Genomic DNA, 20,489 nt, shown 5'->3' on the forward strand with positions numbered 1-20,489 from the left:
TGGGGAGGTCGGGCGCTCACACGGGCAGGACTGTGTTGACTGTGTGTGTGGACCTGTGGCGGCAGGGCTTGTCAGCTGCAGAAGACTTGTGCTTCTCAAAGACCCACATAGGAGGTTTGCCCCACCTTCCAAAGCCTGAAACAATTGGGTGCTCCTGTGCCTAAGGCCAGCCCCACCCAGCTGCAATCCTCAGAGAGCTGACAAGAGACCTAATAGGCTAGAGGTTTACAGCAATTCTAAGGCCCTGAGCCTAACAACCTGCCACGCTGGGGGCCTACTCACTTAAAAGAAATACTGCAACACAGATGTGGTATTAGAACTTGCAGCCAACTGTGCTGGGGCTCCTCACACCTGATAAAGAGACTGAAGGGCCCACAACAACTACAAGCAGCTGAGCATTACAACAGCTGGCCAGGAGCATAACTCAGCCTCCTGGGCGCCTATAGGAGAGCTAACAGGCCACAATAGAAGCACACACGTAGCCCACATAGGGGCCACCCTGGAACCTTGAGAACTGAGGGAAGCACACTGGAAGCCTCCTAAGCCATCACTTACATAAGGTCACCTATCCAAGAGCAGGAGACGTAGCTGACCTACCTAATACATAGACACAAGCACAGGGAAAGAGGCAAAATGAGGAGGCAAAAGAATACATTCCAAGTAAGGGAACAGGACAAAACCCCAGAAAAGGAACTAAGTGAAACAGAAATGAGCAACCTACCCGACAGAGAGTTCAAACTAAGAGTGTTAAGGATGCTAACTGATCTGGGGAGAAGAATAGATGAACTCAGTGAGAATGTCAACAAAGAAATGGAAGATATAAAAAGAACCAATCAGAAATGAAGAATACAACACTGGAAATGAAAATTCATTAGAGGGACTCAAAAGCAGAGTAGAGGATACAGAAGAACGGATCTGTGAGCTGGAAGAAAGACTAGAAGAAATTACCCAAGGTGAACAGGTAAAAGAGAAAAGAATTAAAAAGAGTGAGGACAGTCTAAGGGACCTCTGGGACAACATCAAGCGCACTAACATCCGTGTTATAGGTGTCCCGGAAGGAGAAGAGCGAGACAAGGGGGCAGAGAATCTATTTCAAGAAATAATAGATGAAAACTTCCCTAACCTAAGGAAGGAAACAGACATCCAGGTACAGGAGGCACAGAGAGCCCCAAACAAGATAAACCCAAAGAGGCCCACACCAAGACACATCATAATCAAAATGTCCAGAATTAAAGATAAAGAGAGAATCCTAAAAGCCGCAAGAGAATGTCAAGTTACATACAAAGGAAACCCCATAAGGCTATCAGCTGACTTCTCAGCAGAAACCTTACAGGCTAGAAGAGAATGGCACGATATATTTAAAGTGCTAAAAGGAAAAAACTTACAGCCAAGAATACTCTACCCAGCAAGGTTATCGTTCAAAATGGAAGGAGAGATCAAAAATTTCCCAGACAAGCAAAAATTAAAGGAGTTTGTCACCAAGAAACCAGTGTTACAAGAAATGTTAAGGGGACTGATTTAAGGGGAAAAGAGAAGACCACAAATAGGAAAAATTATCTATTTCCACGATTAGAACGTAATGGATACAAATGCACAAAAAGAAGTTGGATATGATATCAAAAACAAAAGGAGGGAGGAGGGTAGTTAAAGAGTACAGCTTTCAGACAGAGGTCAAACTAAAGTGACCATCAATTCTGTATAGAAGAAGTAAGGAACAGAGAAGGACTACTAAAACACTGAGGGAAAAAAAAAAAAAAAGTTAAAAATGGCAGTAAGTACATACTTATCAATAGCTACTTTAAACGTCAATGGACTAAATGCTCCAATTAAAAGGCATAGGGTGGCTGACTGGATAAAAAACAAGACCCATATATATGCTGCATACAAGAGACACACTTCAGACCTAAAGACACTCACAAACTGAAAGTGAAGGGATGGAAAAAGATACTCCACGCAAATGGCAATGAAAAGAAAGCAGGGGTAGCAGTACTCATATCAGACAAAATAGACTTTAAAACAAAAACTGTAAAACGAGACAAAGAAGGGCATTACATAATGATCAAGGGAACAATCCAACAAGAGGATATAACACTTGTAAATATCTACGCACCCAATGTAGGTGCACCTAAATATATAAAGCAATTATTAACAGACATAAAAACAGAAATAGACAGTAACACAATAATAGTAGGGGACTTTAACACTCCACTTACACCAACGGATAGATCATCCAAACAGAAGATCAATAAGGAAACATTGGCCTTAAACGACACACTAGAACAGATGGACCTAGTAGATATATACAGAGCATTCCATCCAAAAACCGAAGAATACACGTTCTTTTCAAATGCACATGGAACATTCTCCAGGATTGATCACATATTAGGCCACAAAACAAGTCTCCATAAATTTAAGAAGATTGAAATAATACCAACCATCTTTTCTGACCACAACGGTATGAAACTAGAAATCAACTATAGGAAGAAAATCAGAAAAGCCACAAATACATGGAGATTAAACAAAATGCTACTGAACAACGATTGGGTTAACGAAGAAATCAAAGAAGAAATCAAAAATACCTGGAGACAAATGAAAATGAAAATACGACATGCCAGAATTTATGGGATACAGCAAAAGCGGTTCTAAGAGGGAAGTTTATAGCAATACAGGCCTATCTCAACAAACAAGAAAAATCTCAAATAAACAATCTAACAATGCACCTAAAGGAACTGGAAAAAGAAGAACAAACAAAGCCCAAAATCAGTAGAAGAAGGGAAATAATAAAAATCAGAGCAGAAATAAATGAAATAGAGACCAAAAACAATAGAAAAATTAATAAAACCAAGAGCTGGTTCTTTGAAAAGATAAACAAAATTGACAAACCTTTAGCTAGACTCACCAAGAAAAAAGAGAGAAGGCACAAATAAGTAAAATCAGAAATGAAAGAGGAGAGGTTACAACAGACACCTCAGAAATACAAAAGATTATAAGAGAATACTATGAAAAACTATATGCCAACCAATTCGACAATCTGGAAGAAATGGATAAATTCTTAGAATCATACAACCTTCCAAAACTGGATCAAGAAGAAGTAGAGAATTTGAATAGACCAATCACCAGTAAGGAGATCGAAACAGTAATCAAAAACCTCCCCAAAAATAAAAGTCCAGGACCAGATGGCTTCCCTGGTGAATTCTACCAAACATTCAAAGAAGAGTTAATACCTATCCTTCTCAAACTCTTCCAAACAATTGAGGAGGGGGGGAAGCTCCCTAACTCATTCTACGAGGCTGACATTACCCTGGTACCAAAACCAGACAAGGACAACACAAAAAAAGAAAATTACAGGCCAATATCACTGATGAACATCGATGTAAAAATCCTCAACAAAATACTAGCAAATCGCATACAACAATACGTTAAAAAGATTATACACCATGATCAAGTGGGATTTATTCCAGGGATGCAGGGATGGTTTAACATTCGCAAATCAATCAACGTAATACACCACATTAATAAAATGAAGAATAAAAATCACATGATCATCTCAATAGATGCAGAGAAAGCATTTGACAAGATACAGCATCCATTTATGATAAAAACTCTGAATAAAATGGGTATAGAAGGAAAGTACCTCAACATAATAAAGACCATATATGAGAAACCCACAGCTAATATCATCCTCAATGGTGAAAAACTGAAAGCTATCCCTCTAAGAACAGGAACCAGACAAGGATGCCCACTGTCACCACTCCTATTTAACATAGTATTGGAAGTCCTAGCCAGAGCAATCAGGCAAGAGAAAGAAATAAAAGGGATCCAAATTGGAAAGGAAGAAGTGAAACTGTCACTATTTGCAGATGACATGATTTTATATATAGAAAACCCTAAAGAATCCACCAGAAAACTTTTAGAAGTAATAAACGACTATGGTAAAGTTGCAGGATACAAAATCAACATACAAAAATCAGTTGCATTTCTGTACACTAACAACGAAGTAGCAGAAAGAGAAATTAAGAATACCATCCCATTTACAATTGCAACAAAAAGAATAAAATACCTAGGAATAAACTTAACCAAAGAGGTGAAAGATCTGTACACGAAAACTATAAAACATTGCTGAAAGAAATTGAAGAGGACACAAAGAAATGGAAAGATATTCCGTGCTCTTGGATTGAAAGAATTAACATAGTTAAGATGTCCATACTTCCTAAAGCCATCTATAGATTCAATGCAATCCCTATCAAAGTTCCAACAACATTTTTCACAGAAATAGAACAAAGAATCCTAAAATTTATATGGAACAACAAAAGACCCCGAATAGCTAAAGGAATCCTGAGAAAAAAGAACAAAGCTGGAGGTATCACACTCCCTGATTTCAAAATATACTACAAAGCTATAGTAACCAAAACAGCATGGTACTGGCACAAAAACAGACACACAGATCAATGGAATAGAATCGAAAGCCCAGAAATAAACCCACACATCTATGCACAGCTAATCTTTGACAAAGGAGCCAAGAACATACAATGGGGAAAAGAAAGTCTCTTCAACAAATGGTGTTGGGAAAACTGGATAGCCACATGCAAAAATGAAAGTAGACCCTTACCTTACACCATACACAAAAATTAACTCCAAATGGATTAAAGACTTGAATGTAAGACCTGAAACTGTGAAACTTCTAGAAGAAAACATAGGCAGTACGCTCTTCCACATCAGTCTTAGCAACATCTTTTCAAACACCACATCTGACCAGGCAAGAGAAACAATAGAAAAATAAACAAATGGGACTACATCAAACTCAAAAGCTTCTGCACAGCAAAGGAAACCATCAACAAAACGAAAAGACAACCTAACAATTGGGAGAAGATATTTGCAAACCATACATCTGATAAGGGCTTAATCTCCAAAATATATAAAGAACTCATGCATCTCAACAACAAAAACTACCAACCCAATTAAAAATGGGCAAAAGACCTGAACAGACATTTCTCCAAAGAAGATATACAGATGGCCAACAGACACATGAAAAGATGTTCAAAATCACTAACTATCAGGGAAATGCAAATCAAAACTACAATGAGATATCATCTCACGCCTGTCAGAATGGCTATAATTAACAAGACAGGAAACAACATGTGTTGGAGAGGTTGTGAGAGAAGGGAACTCTCATACACTGCTGGTGGGAGTGCAAACTGGTGCAGCCACTATGGAAAACAGTATGGAGATTCCTCAAAAATCAACGATAGAACTACCATATGATCCAGCTATTCCACTGTTGGGTATTTATCCAAAGAACTTGAAAACACCAATTTGCAAAGGTACATGCACCCTGTGTTCATTGCAGCCTTATTCACGATAGCCAAGACTTGGAAGCAACCTAAGTGCCCATCAAGGGACGAATGGATAAAGAAGCTGTGGTATATATACACAATGGAATACTACTCAGCCATAAGAAATGATGAAATCCAGCCATTTGTGACAACATGGATGGACATTGAGGGTATAATGCAAAGTGAAATAAGTCAGAGGGAGAAGGTCAAATACCGTATGATTTCCTTCATTAAGTAGTAGATAATAACAACAATAAACAAACACATAGGGACAGAGATTGGATTGGTGGTTACCAGAGGGGAAGGGGGGAGGGAGGAGGGTGAAAGGGATAATTCGGTACATGTGTGTGGTGATGGGTTGTAATTAGTATTTTGGTGGTGAACATGATGTAGTCCATGCAGAAATAGAAGTACAATGATGTACACCTGAAATTTTTACAATGTTATAAACTAGTGTTACTGCAATAAACAAAAAATTAAAAAAAAAAAAATAAAATAAATAAATAAATAAATAAATAAATATTTTTTCTAGCTTTGTTTAGGTTACAAGTGGTAAATAAAAATTAGATATATTTAAAAAAAAAAAAAAAAAAAAAAAAAAAAAAAAAAATACAGTTCGTCTTTGTCCCCAGTTCCTGGCACAAAGCTCCTAAAAACCTTGGAATTTCCTGAGTGATAGGAGTGTCTTTTGTTATTCATAAAGAGCCCCTTTGGAGCCCCTTTGGAGCACATGGAATTTATCCTCATGAGGTGACTTAAGGTGGGGCCCCTAGATAGCCTTAGATTGGGTGGAGTTGGTCACCAGAAAGACCAAGTGATTAGAAAGTTGGAACTTTCAGCCCCACCCACCAACCTCTGGGAAGAGGAATGGGGGTGGAGGAGATGCAGTAAGCTCTATAAAAACTCTTAAACTAGACTTGATGAGCTTCCAGGTTGGTGAACACACTGGAGATGCAGGGAGAAAGTCGAGCCCAGAGATGGCATGGAAGCTCTAAGCCCATTCCTACATACCTTGCCCTAGGTATCTCTTCCATCTGGCTGTTCCTGAATTATATCCTTTTACAATATACCAGTAACCTAGTAAGTATGTTTTCCTGAGTTCTGTGAGCCACTCTAGCAATTAATCGAACCCGAGAGGGGGTTATAAGAACCTCCGATTCTGATTTGCAATTAGCATAGGGGGGCAATTGGGACTGAGCCCTTAACCTGTGGGATCTGATGCTAACTCCAGGTAGACAGTGTCAGAACTGAGTTAAATTGTAGGACACCCATCTGGTGTCTGGAGAATCTGAGAATTCCTGGGTGTGTGGAAAACCCACACATTTGGTGTCAGAAGTAAAGTATTTAGAGTAGAGGAAACAGGTGAGGAGTGTTTGTCCTTTACACTTGATAAGCATTACCTTATTTGATCCCAACAACCCTTTATTTTATTTATTTATTATTATTATTTTTTACTTATTTATTTTTTCCCCCAAAGCCCCAGTACATAGTTGTATGTCATAGCTGCACATGCTTCTAGTTGCTGTACGTGGGACACGGCCTCAGCATGGCCGGAGAAGCGGTGCGTTGGTGCGCTCCCGGGATCCGAACCCGGGACGCCAGCAGCGGAGCACGCGCACTTAACCACTAAGCCACGGGGCCGGCCCCAACAACCCTTTAAATAAGCATTATTATCTTAATATTACAGATGAGCACACCAAGGCTCACGAGAGTTACAGAACTCATTCAATCAGAGGACCTATTCTACACTGTTCTATGCTCTAGAAGACATTGGCTCTCAAGAAGTGTACATTTTAAGGAAACGAGATAGAAAATAGCATATATAAGGTGGTGATAAGCACTATAAAGAGGGCTGGCCCCGTGGCTTAGCGGTTAAGTGTGCGTGCTCCGCTACTGGCAGCCCGGGTTCGGATCCCGGATGCGCACCAACGCACCGCTTCTCCGGCCACGCTGAGGCCACGTCCCACATACAGCAACTAGAAGGACGTGCAGCTATGACATACAACTATCAACTATCTACTGGAGCTTTGGGGGAAAAAATAAATAAAATTATAAAACAAAGAAAACCTGAAAAAAAAAAAGCACTATAAAGAAACATAAATTCAGGTAAGGGCTGGAATGACAGGGGGTGGGCAGAGGGTACCAGTATATAGGGTGGTACTAGTTGATATAAGGTGACACTGAGCAGAAATCTTAAAGGAAGTCAAATGTCCAGCCATGCAAATCTCTGGGGAAGAAGCTTTCTAGCAGAGAGAGTATAGCATTAAGTACAGTCATGTGCCAGCCACATAACGACATTTTGGTCAAGGATGGACCGCATATAAGACAGTGGTCTAGGGCTGGCCCTGTGGCTTAGCGGTTGAGTGCGCGCGCTCCGCTGCTGGCGGCCCGGGTTCGGATCCCAGGTGGGCACCGACACACCGCTTCTCCAGCCATGCTGAGGTCACGTCCCACATACAGCAACTAAGAAGGATGTGCAGCTGTGACACACAACTATCTACTGGGGCTTTGGGGGAAAAAATAAATAAATAAAAATTATATTAAAAAAAAAAAAAAGACAGTGGTCCCATAAAATTAGTACCATACAGCCAAGGTGTGTAGTAGGCTATAGCATCTAGGTTTGTGTAAGTACACTCTATGATGTTCACACAATGATAAAATCGCCTAACAACGCATATCTCAGAATGTACTCCAATGGTTAAGGGACACCTGACTGTACAAAGTCCCCAAGCCAAGAGCGCTTGGTGTGCTGGAGGAACAGAGAGGAGGCCAGTGTGACTAGAGCAGAGTGAACAAGAGAGAGATGATAAGAGAAGTGGCCAAAGAGGCAGAGGGGAGCCAGAGTGTATAGGGCCTTGTAAACTCGTGCAAGGACTTCGGATGCTAGCCACTGATGGGTTTTGAGCAGACTGGCATAGTAACTGGAATTCAAACCCAGGGCTAATTCCAATGACTATATTCTTTGTGCCACACTATGTTCTCTCAAAAGGCTGGCACTTAAAGGAAAAGAATATAGTGACACAGGGCAGGCTTTCATTTCCCAGTGTTCCACTTAGCCCCACCCTGCTTATCTGATCCCTAACTTAATAGCTCTCTGCTCCAGACAGGCTGATGTCCTTGCTCTAACCTGCTCCTCACCATTTCCCTTCCACCTTTGGGAATATTCCTGTGTACTCACCAGAGTCCAGCAGAGTGCCAGGCACCCAGTGGGTACATAGTAATTGCTGATTAATTGAGTTAGCCTCCCTTTTACATCATGACGCTTTCTTTAAGGCATGAATGCCTTATGAACATGAGCTAGCAATAATGAGACCTAAGCTCTAAGCCAGACTTGACCACTAACTAGACGTATGGCACCAGGCAAGTCATTTCATGTTGCTGGGTCTCTTTTTACCAATTAAATATGATATCCAGGTTTAATTAATATATACTGAACACTTACTATTTGTCATAGTACTTACTATTTGTGCGTGGGGTTTTTTCCCTCATTAAATCTTTACAACTATGTGAGGACTAAATGATCTATAAGGACTCCCACCACTGCTCAATGCTAAAATTCAATAATAATGAAGAAGCTCTAGTCCCAGAATGATGCTGTGTAACCAAGGAGCATTTTTGCAAGCCAGAGCTTGGCTTAGAGAGGCTCCACCTGTGTACAAATGGGACTGGAATGACTATTATGCCTCTGGAGGGCAGGGACCACATACTACTCATTTTTGTATTTGCATAACCATATATGCACACACCCCTCCAGAAAATAGTTGGTTGACTATATGATGACACATAAAGGTAGATCTTACAAAAAGTTCAAGGAAATAGATCTCATCTTATCGACTGTCTTTATAAAGTAGAGCACTCTCCTTAGAAACCCTAGAGATATGTCAAAGTATCAAGTTATTAATCATCTATCAAAACTTATTAAATATCCTAGAGAGCAATGGGGATTTCACAGAATACGGAAAAATCAATTAAAAATCAGCTGTTCTTTGTGTATCCTCAGCTGAGAACTTTTTTTCTTCTCAACTTTTTTGACTTCTTTTGTTTGTTGAGATTACCTAAACTTGTGTGTAGGAGGTTAGGGAAGTGTGAGGCAGGGTGACTTTATAGGATCATTTCCTAGCTAAGCACCAGAATTAATCCAAGCCTCCATCAACTCTTTCTAAATTCCTGAATGTTAAGATATTTTCCTAAAAGTTTCTAGCAAGACTCAGGTATCAGATATCCCAAAACTCAAATCATGAGGACTTAGTAGTGTCTTAGTTTACTGGAACCCAAACAAGCAGAATTTTTCATATACTGCCCTCCATAACCACCAACATCAGGAATTTACTCAAAAACAGTGACTCAATGACTCATCTACATTACATCTAAGGACTGTATCCCTTAATAAACCTAAAGAACAAAAAGAAATAGAATGTTTACATAAACACTTATTTTCACTTGAGTACACTTAAAATGTCAAGAAATAAACTGATACTTTTTGGAAAGATTTTTATCAAAATGGGTTGAATCTAAAAGGGTTTTCTGGTCAACTGATTAATGAGGAAACTCTTTTCTAAGCATTCCAGTAAATAAAAGTTTTAGACTAGGGGCCGGCCCAGTGGCGTAATGGTTAAGCTCACACGCTCCACTTCAGCGGCCTGGGGTTTGCGGGTTCAGATCCCGGGCACGGACCTATGCACCACTCAAGCCATGCTGTGGCAGCGTCCCATATAAAAGTAGAGGAAGACTGGTACAGATGTTAGCTAAGCAACAATCTTCCTCAAGCAAAAAGAGGAGGATTGGCAACAGATGTTAGCTCAGGGCCAATCTTCCTCACCAAAAAAAAAAAAAGTTTTAGATTGATTTGTTACAACATTTTGGCTGAAAATAATTGGGTATTTTCCATATAACGCTACATAATCCTGGAAACCAGATGACTAGGCCAAATGTAAAGACAAATCCTTCAGTTGCATGTAAGCAATTTTGTCATTTTTAAAATGAGGCCTCAATTTCTCCTATCCCTAACTTCTCATTTTTAAAAGCATGTCCTGGATAAAAATTTTAAGAGACTACGAAGCAAATAAATGCATGGTACAGTACAGCTACCATCCACACCAGAAACTACTCTAAATTGAACACTCTTTATGTGCTTTTAGCTGATAGCAGCTTTAAGCAGAATCTGAATCTCCAAAGGAACCTTAATCCAAAGCAAAGTCTAGTCATATCGAAAGCAACTACCACCATAGGTAGGAAAAAATTTCTCTTCATTTGACAGACTGTAATGCCCTAATTCAGTATTTAAAAAAAAAAAACAAATATAAATTCAATGAAAAAATATTATTTACACCAAATGAGAAAATGATAGCCTATGTGGTGATTATGACAATGAAGTCATTTCAGTGTCTTTGAAAATTAGTTTTACATTCTGTTTTTACATAGCTACAATGAAAATGACCTGAATTTTAAAGATTTTATTTATTGCCCCCAAAGCCCCAGTAGATAGTTGTATGTCATAGCTGCACACCCTTCTAGTTGCTGTATGTGGGACTCGGCCCCAGGATGGACAGAGAAGTGGTGCCTCAACGCGCACCCGGGATCCGAACCCGGGCCGCCAGCATCGCAGCATGCGCACTTAACCACCAAGCCACAGGGCCGGCCCTGACCTGAATTTTAAAAAGTAGCCACTGTATTACAATAGTAGAGCTCTAAACTAAACTGAACGTGAGTACTAAATATCAAAGGTATAATCTTCCCTTTACCATATGAGGGACAGAATACATAATGGTTAAGAGCACAGACTCGGAATTAAGACTGCCTATGTGTTATTCCTGGTTCCACCACTTCCTAGCTTCATGATCTTGAGCAAAAGGCTCCACTCCTCTGTGCCTCAGTTTCCTCACCTAAAAAATGAGAACAAGAGAATTCTGACATGGCTGTTGTGAGGATGAAAGGAGACAATATGAAGCTAAATTTAGAACAGTGGCTGTCACTCAATTAAGGGTAGCTATTATTATCAAACTCAAGACCAAGAAAAACGTACTTAGCAATGATAAAGTCAATTAAGTACATACTGAATGCCAACTACACGTCCATTACTGTGCCAGGCACTGTAGCTAAAGAGAAATGTACAATGCATGGTCTCTCTATCCCCACAAAACTAATAGCGATCTCTCTAGTTAGAACGACAAGGTCAAAAGGCATAAATTAATTCAAGAATACAGAATATAAGTAAGTGCTAAACTGTGAAAGGAAATTGCTTGCAAATTCAAAGAAAATACCTCAAAATGATAGCTAACATTTCCTAAACACTGTTGCAGGCACTGTTCTAAGCACTTTACAAAAATTACCTCATTTAATCCTCACAACCCTATGAAGTAGATATTATCATTAACTCCACTTTATAGATGAGGAAATTGAGAAATAGGTTAAAGCGATATGTTTACATAGCTATTAAGAAGCAGAGCTAGGGTTCAAACGCAGGTGGTCTGACTCCTGAGCCTGCTCACCTAACTACTAAACTATAGTGGGGTAGAGGACTCAACCAATAATATTACCATTTACTGAATGTCTACTACGCACCAGGCACTATACTAGGCACTTTCAAACATCCCATTTTAACAATACCATTCATTTTACAGATGGGATAACAGAAGAAAAGAGGAAATAACCTGCCCAAGGTTAACAGTACATAGAGGAGCAGAGACTAAGTCACAGATCTGCTGACCCTAAAGCCCATGCTCTTTCTGATTTCACTCTCTTTCAAAAGCACAGAAAGGCTTCGTTACAAGGGGCAGGATTTAAGCACCACTCAAAGGATTTGCATAATTCAGATGGTTAGTGAGGTAGGGAAAGATATTTAAGAAAGGAGGAACAGAATGAGCAAAAACTTGGTGCAAAAACCAGTGTTTAGAGATGTTAAGAAAAACAGTCTGCCTGCAGCAAAGGGTGAAGAGAAGCAGAAAACACAGCTGATTTGGGTTAAGATGATAGAGTAAAAGCAAGGTGGAATGTTAAGATCTGATGCAGCAAACACCAGAGAGCCACTGTAGGTTCTTGAGGAGGTGAGCTGTACAATGAAAACAGGATTTTAGACACACTGCTGATAGCATTATCAGAATGAACCAGAATGGGAACAGAGACACTAAGAGTATGCTGTTGGAACACAGACGCTGAGATCATGAAGACTTAAGAGGGTGGCAATGAAATAAAAAGCCAGGGACAAATATGGAAACAACTTTGAAAGAACAGAAATGCTGTTCTTTAACCTCTTCAGAGATAACTTGGAGGCTATTAGCTGTTTTCTTATATCTGTCTCAGCAATACTTGTCCAGACCCCTCGTTCCACAATAGGCAGAGCCAAGTATTTTTCCTCTGTACCCCACACATACTGATAACAACCCTCTGTACCAGGCAGTCAACCTTAGCTGTACCTATAACAACCCACACAGTGGCCTGCATGTTTCAGGCTGATAGGCTCAGCAATTCCAAACCCACGACTGTGGCTGAACAGTTGAGAAAAAAGAACAGCTATTCTCTCAAACTTTCAATGGGTACAGGTCCTTGCAGGACTATATGAATGTGGGTACATGTCTGTGAGCTCACACTCAGAGTGTGTACTTTGGTATGCTGGCCATGTCTTGGAGAGGTTCGGCGGATAGGCACTAGCCTGATAACTGGGTAGAAGCAATGTCACCCTACCAATGTCACATTCCTAATTCCTCGCCAAATAATCCCAAGGAAGAATTCCAACTCACACTACCTAGGGTCGGTCACAAGACGTACTAAGTACCACATAGTACAAGGAGAATGAGGCAGGAAGAGTTCCAAGATGGCAGAAAAACCTCATTTATTCAAATCTACTGAATACAATTCATTAGGCATCAAGACCCTATATAATATGTTCCCTGGCTATCTCCCTGACCTCTTTTCTGACTACACTTCCCTTCTCTAACTGCAGTCCAGCCAACTAGCCTCCTTGCTATTCTTTGAACATGCCAATGCCTTTGCTCTTGCTATGCCCTCTGCCCAGAACACCTTCCCCCAGCTACTCACAAGGCTCTCTGTCACATTTCACTCAGGTGTCTACTCAAACATCACCTCCTCTGAGAGGCCTTCCTTGACCAACTTATATAAAATAGCACACTCGCCCTCTTTCTCTCCTCACTCTCTATCCCCTTACCCTGCTTTATTTTTCTTCATAGCACTTATTATTACTCAATATTATTTATATATGTGTATGTATGCATATGTGTGTGTATATATATATACACACATACACAAACACACACACTATCAGGGCAAGAATTTGTCTGTCTTGTTCATCACTCCATCCCCAGTGCACAGCAGGTACTCAAAGAGTATTTGTTGAACAGTGAGTGAATGAATGAATCTATCATATGCTTGGGACTGAGACAAGTACTAGAAATATAAAGATGAATAAGTCATGTCTCATGCTTCAAAGGAGCTAACAATCTAACAGGAAGATGGACACACCATAAGAAGAGAAAGTTCACAGCCTCAGGTATTCTCCACAGTTTCCTATGGAAAGTTAAAAAAAAAAAAAAAGTCACTGGTAACTTGAAGTGTTAACTGCTACAAAACTGTAATATTAATTAAAAATTACAAAAAAGGCTAATTGCTGGTCATAAGAGACAGACCTGGTTTCAAATTCAGGTATTGCCATTTGTTAGCTAGGTAATTATTTAGCCTTTCTCAGCCTGTTTCCAAACCTATCAAATGGAAATAATATTGGTAATTACTTCACAGAGGTGTTATAAAATTAAGTAAGATAATGCATGTAAAACACTTTTCATACTGCCTGGCACACAGTATGTACTGAAATGTTACCTATTAATGTTATTTTATTTATTTTTTTTTTTTGTGAGGAGGACCAGCCCTGAGCTAACATTCAATGCCAATCGTCCTCTTTTTGCTGAGGAAGACTGGCCCTGGGCTAACATCCGTGCCCATCTTCCTCTGCTTTATATGGGACGCTGCCACAGCATGGCTTAACAAGCGGTGCGTGGGTGTGTGCCCGGGATCCCAGCTGGCGAACCCCGGGCCGCAGCAGAGCGTGCGCACCCAACCGCTTGGGCCACCAGGCCGGCCCCTATTAATGTTATTAATGGTTGACTCCAATGATCCCTTGAGCCCAGTCGACAACTACATCTTATCAATTCTATCACCAAAGAGATCCCTCCTATCCTCTCCTTCCTTTTAATTTTCACAGTTCCTAACTGCTGTCTCTAATTCCAGTCTCTCCCTTCCAATTCAATTTACACATTCTTAAAAGAATTAAATCCAAATCCCCTTAGTTTAGCACATAAAGCCCTTCATGTTTGGGCCCGAACTTACCTTTCCAACCCCATTTTCCCCTACTTTCTAGAGTCTACCACTCCAGCCAAATTAAATCACTCTACTTTTCTATATAAACCACATGCCTTTCCACTAGCATGCCTTGTTCATTTTATTCCCTCCTGGAATGCTCTCCCATTCATTACCGTCACAAGTTCAAATGCTTTCCACCATCTTTTCAGACCTAGCTCAAATGCCATAATGCCTTCCCCGATCCCTCCCAACTGAAAATAGTCTCTCTCTCCTCTGAATACCTACATAATGTTATTTAAACTTCATCTGTAGCACTGATCCCTTTCAACTTTATATTTCGGTTGAAATATGAATATATGAAAGAATCCATGCCAGTTCCTATACTTACTACATAGCCTGATACTCAAATATATGTAGAATGACTTCACAAATAGACATTAAAATTAGATTTAGCCTCAACAAGAAACTTTTAGCCTTGAACCAGAATTTTCTGATCTAACTTGTATTACAGCTCCCTCACAAAAGGAAATTGGAACACAAAGTACTATACTTTCTAACCAGTGGTCACATTAATTTTTTTTTTAATTTCTGGACCACTTCTTTCCACTTCCAAATCACTCAGTCTCAAACCCTTCCCATCAGAAACTTCTCACCTCTCAAATTCTGCACTATGTATTTAAATTTAAAAGCAAAGTGATAGATTGTTCTTTAAAATATAAAACATAACTGTAATTCAGGACCAACTAGTTCTATCTATTAACAGAGTCCAGCCACACTCACAAAAGCACAATAATAAACAACAAGGATGATGATCATCATTCTTTCCAAGTAAAGTTGTTGCTGCTGACCTCCTGTTTATAAGGCTCTGAGCTGATTTTTCAGGCACGAGAAACAGCCTCTATTTGACTCATTCAGCTGCAGTCTCACTCAGACCCCAATGGTGGGGATCCAGTTTTAAGACAAGCAAGGACATTCTGAAATCTACCACCGACTCTACCATGTCTTACTTGCTATGTGATTGTGGCCAAGATCCTGAGCTTCTCTATGTATCAGATTTGCTCAGAAGAGTAGCTCAATAGAGATGGAAAACAAAGCCTCATTGGCTTGAAATCCAAAAATATACGCAAATCTTTTGCTACAAAAGACAATGTAAATTGAAATGTTTTCGGTGAATTCTCTTTATTTAAAACAGAAGTCGTTATCTGATTTCCAATTTCACTACGTGAAGAACTGTGTATTAAATCACCATAACACAAGCACTCTCCACTTCCTTTAATTGAAAGCTGCTGATCTCCAAGAAGCCAGAAGCTCAGCAGAATGTAAACCTAAAGTCTAAATCAGTAAACAACTCCCGATCCAAGCTAGCCAAAGAGGAAGGAGAGATGGGCGGGGGGAAGGCGGATGACAGGAAAAACTCGGCTGACCACTGCGCCAAGTCAAGTCACTCACTGCTCTCGAGGTGACACACACACCCCTTCCCACCCTGGGGCTGTCAGGTCTGCAGTTTTGGCCCTAACATCACGAGGGCAGAACCTGGGAAATAGCTCGAGCTTCCGCTGGGGCTCGGGACCCTCGGGGAGCCCGGGCCTGACAGATGCGGGGATGACAGCGCGCCGCCTCCAGAATGGAGAGCCCGAGACGGCGTCAGGTGCGGCCTTGGCCGTAGCCCCGGCCGAGCTCCGCGTCCCGGCAGCCACACCCAGGCCTGTCCCCCGGACGGCGCCCGCCCCTCAGCCCAGTCCCCCGGCTCACTGGCTTGGCTGATCCGCTGGATGTTGCCGCTGCACGTCTGGATGATGCTGTTGAAGTCCCGGAGTTGGGGCCCCGAGGGCCCCGGGTTCCGGTACATGTCTAAGGGACCGTAGGACATGACGAGGAGCTGAGACCGACTCGTCCTGCACCGGGCTCCTACCGGAAGCAGCTGCCAGACGGGACCCGCAGACTGACGGGGAAACCAGGAAGGAAAAGGTCTGGGAAGAGGCTGAGGCTGCGTGCGCACTAGCCCCGCCCCCACGCAGCGCGCACGCGTCCGCCCCGCCCCGCCCCTCAGTTGCGCGGGCGCCGCTGGAAGTGGTGCGGGGGACAGTAGCTTAGAGACTGGACGCCCCAGAGCTTGGGCTTGAGGGGCGGGGCGATGATGTCAGATAGTTGGGGCTCCGATTGGATGAGCTGCGGTGGCGGTGGTGTTTCTCGCCTGGGCGCGGTGACAGGAGGCAAGAATTTTCGATTAGCATAAAATTGGACCAGATGATCTCAGCCCTAACATGCTATTCTGTTCTTTTCTGAGAATTCACGCCCAAATATGGGAGAATTCGACAACCTTGAAACTCAGATCCGTAACCAAACTCCTGAAATTCCTCACTCTATTTCTATCCTCTAGGGCTTTGATAGTATTTGCGGAGACTTTTCTGGTTTACAAACCACTTTCATTTTTCCCTGCACCCCTCTTCTAAACAATAAAATGATAATAATAATAATAATAAAATTTGAGCACGTACTGTGTGTGAATCCTCATTGCAATTCACTTGTTTACAAGCTCTTTCACAGCAAGGGACGATGTTCTAACTATATTTTTACCTTCAGAATAAACAATGGACAATCGATTTTTAAAATGTTGAACTACCTCGACAAAGTAACCGTTATTTTCCCTTTAACACAGAGGTTAATTTGCTTTTCTGAGATCTGACTACAAAACCCACACACTAAGCTAAATCCATGGTCGTCGCATTACTTCCCTAAAACACATTCTCATATTCCCAAATACATTCTCCATCAAAACCTCTCCCAAATAGCCTCTTCATCTATATCACAAACCAGGATTTTTGGAGAACTAGACTCTCAAATTTTAAAAATCATTCCCTTAAGTAATTTGGACTGTATAACCTCATGTTCTTATAGAAGACTGCATTTTGTGAGCTGATGGTAAATGGAAAGACATGGGTAGGATTTTGGTTTGGGAGGAAATCAAGACAGGGAGAAGTGAAGGGGAACTGGCCATGTTGGTTTCCTGTGTTCTCCACTCCACCCCAGCCCAGCTTGCTTTGCAATCTCTGGGGAATGGCAAAGAGAGGAAGCCAAATGGGTGAATGAGCCTACATTCAGCCTTAGAGTTTTTGTAAGCAAGCCTATCTCTATTTTTCGTTGGAACATTTACAAGAGTACTTCTTTTTTTTTCTTTCTTTTTTTTTTTTTTTGGTGAGGAAGATTAGCCCTGAGCTAACATCTGTTGCCAATCCTCCTCTTTTTGCTGAGGAAGATTGGCCCTGGGCTAACATCCGTGCCCATCGTCCTCTACTTTATATGGGACACCGCCAGAGCATGGCTTGACAAGCAGTGCATCGGTCCGTGCCCGGATCTGGGCCTGCGAACCCCGGGCCACCAAAGCAGAGCATGTGAACTTAACCGCTATGCCATCAGGCTGGCCCCAAGAGTACTTTATAGAAAGGGACAGATGACATTTGGGGGCTCTCATTCTGGTTATGAAAACCCTACCGTTTCTTAGAATCCATAGTTTTATGGCAAATCTTATGGCAAATCATGTAAATTGTAGTACTTTTTTTACCCATAAAATAGTCTTGAGAGGGCTGGCCCGTGGCTTAGTGGTTGAGTGCGCGCGCTCCGCTGCTGGCGACCTGGGTTCGGATCCCGGGCGTGCACCGAGGCACCGCTTCTCCGGCCATGCTGAGGCCATGTCCCACATACAGCAACTAAGAAGGTTGTGCGGCTATGACATACAACTATCTACTGGGGCTTTGGGGGAAAAAATAAATAAATAAATTTAAAATAGTCTTGAGAATGTTTTCATTTACATTTGACTATTTAAAGCAAAGTTCAGTAAAGGTATTTTTCTCCCAGGAACTGAAGATATAGTAATTATTGTTATTGTTTTCTTTTTCCATCTGAAATAAAAAATGGTTTTCCATCTGTGCGTCTTTCATAACAATAATCTGTGCCTTGCAAATACTAGATATCAAATGAACATTTATTGAATTGATACATGAATAACATAAAATTACTACTATTTCTTAACTGCCTATACAGGCAATGTGAACACATTTTACAAATGTTAATAGTAATCCCCAAGATAAAGCCCATGTGATAAAGACCACCTATGGTCTAACAAAGTTAGACTTATTAACTTAATGCTGCAAGGGAGACTGCACACCGGAGGAATCATGGGCATCTCACTAAGCATAAGAAGAGATAGAGTTATTCTAGAATTTGAGGAAATGATGGGAGTGTAGGTAAAATTTAAAAGAAGCAGTGGTTTTGATAACCTCAAAGCACACCAGCCTATGTGTAAAGGGATTATCATCAGGCCTGAGCTAACAAGAGGACTCAGGATCCTGTTTCCTTGGAAACTACAATGTGAAGAGAAATGTGGAATATTGTATCTGGAAACCCCTTGTCTGAAGCTCTGCACCTGGGTTGGAAATTGAGGCTGCTTCTCTGTGTCAAAGTAGCTCAGATCCTCCAGGCAAGAGTGGAATATTCCATTCTTACTGATATTTCAAATAGCCAATTTTCTGAAAATCTGTGATTTTAGAGAATAAGGTTTCTCAGCATTATGTCCTTTTGTTAATTGACAAAAATAGTTTTCATGGTTCATGCCCATTAAGGTGAGATTAGCTCATGGGTAACAGATAAGGAAGCTGGTGTTCTCTAGATGTTCTGGGTACTTGCCCAATGTCATACCCCTATTAAGTTGCAGAGCTGTGATTCATACATATTCTATGACCTAGCAATTCTACTCCTAACTATCTACTCAACAAATATGCATACACATGTGTTCCAAAAACCAAGTATAGGAATGTACATAATAGCATTTTTTAGGACTAAGCAGCATTTTTCTGTATTCATTTTTATCAAGTTATAATTGACATACAATAGAATGCACAGATAGTAAGTGCTCAAGTCAATGAATTTTGACACTTGTATACACGCACGTAACCACCACCCAAACCAAGAATATAGAACATTTTCATCATAACCCCAGAAAGTTTCCTTGAGCTGTGCTCCTTTCTACCATTCTTTTGTTTTGTTTTGTGAGGAAGATCAGCCCTGAGCTAACATCTGATGCCAATCCTCCTCATTTTTTGCTGAGGGATTGGCCCTGAGCTACCATCCGTGCCCATCTTCCTCTACTTTATATGGGACGCCGCCACAGCCTGGCTTGACAAGCGGTGCGTCTGTGTGCGCTGGGGATCCGAACCTGCGAACCCGGGGCCGCCCAAGCGGAGCGTGCACGCTTAACTGCTGCGCCACCAGGCCGGCCCCTACTTTATGTATTCTTTAGTGTATGGCTTGTTTCAATTGAAATAATGTTTTTGAGATTTATCCATGATGTTACATATATCAGTGATTTGGTCTTTTTATTGCTGAGTAGTATTTCATCATATGAATATACTACAATTTGATTATCCATTCTCTTTTATCGTTGGACATTTGGAATCTTTCCAGTTTGGGGCTATTATGAAGAAGGCCAGAGCAGCATTTATTTTTACTAGTTCCCAACTGGAAACAACCCAAATGTCCATCAATAGTAAGATGGATAAATTGTAGTATTATAGAACACAAAAACAAATAGTCTACTGCTATGTGAACAATGTGGGTGATCTTGTCCAAACAGAATGTGTAGCAAAAGCCAGACACAAAATGAATACATTCGGTATCATTCCATTTTTATTTGGTTCAAAATCAGCAAAATTAATCTATGTTATTAAAAGCCAGAAGAGTTATGTAGTTAGTTTTGAGAAAGAAAGGGAGTGAGTAGGAGTGGGCACATGAGGTGGCTTCTAGGATGCTGGTAGCAGTCTATTTCATGATCTAGGTGGTAGTTATATAGGT

At 41.0% G+C, this 20,489-nt stretch overlaps 1 protein-coding gene across 1 annotated transcript in view; it reads right to left on the reverse strand.

Moving 5' to 3' along the window:
• The window catches only part of STX12 (syntaxin 12), a 38,997-nt gene extending 22,397 nt beyond the window's left edge, over positions 1-16,600 (reverse strand). Inside the window, exon 1 of the mRNA XM_004425817.3 lies at positions 16,395-16,600. Within this exon, the coding sequence (XP_004425874.1) occupies positions 16,395-16,512 (118 nt within the window). The 5' untranslated portion in view covers positions 16,513-16,600. The remainder of the gene's footprint in view (positions 1-16,394) is intronic.
• Between the last annotated feature and the right edge of the window lie 3,889 nt (positions 16,601-20,489).

The sequence above is a fragment of the Ceratotherium simum genome, chromosome 22, assembly GCF_057802395.1.
Source record: "Ceratotherium simum simum isolate JZ-2026a chromosome 22, ASM5780239v1, whole genome shotgun sequence".
Classification (NCBI taxonomy): Eukaryota; Metazoa; Chordata; class Mammalia; order Perissodactyla; family Rhinocerotidae; genus Ceratotherium; species Ceratotherium simum.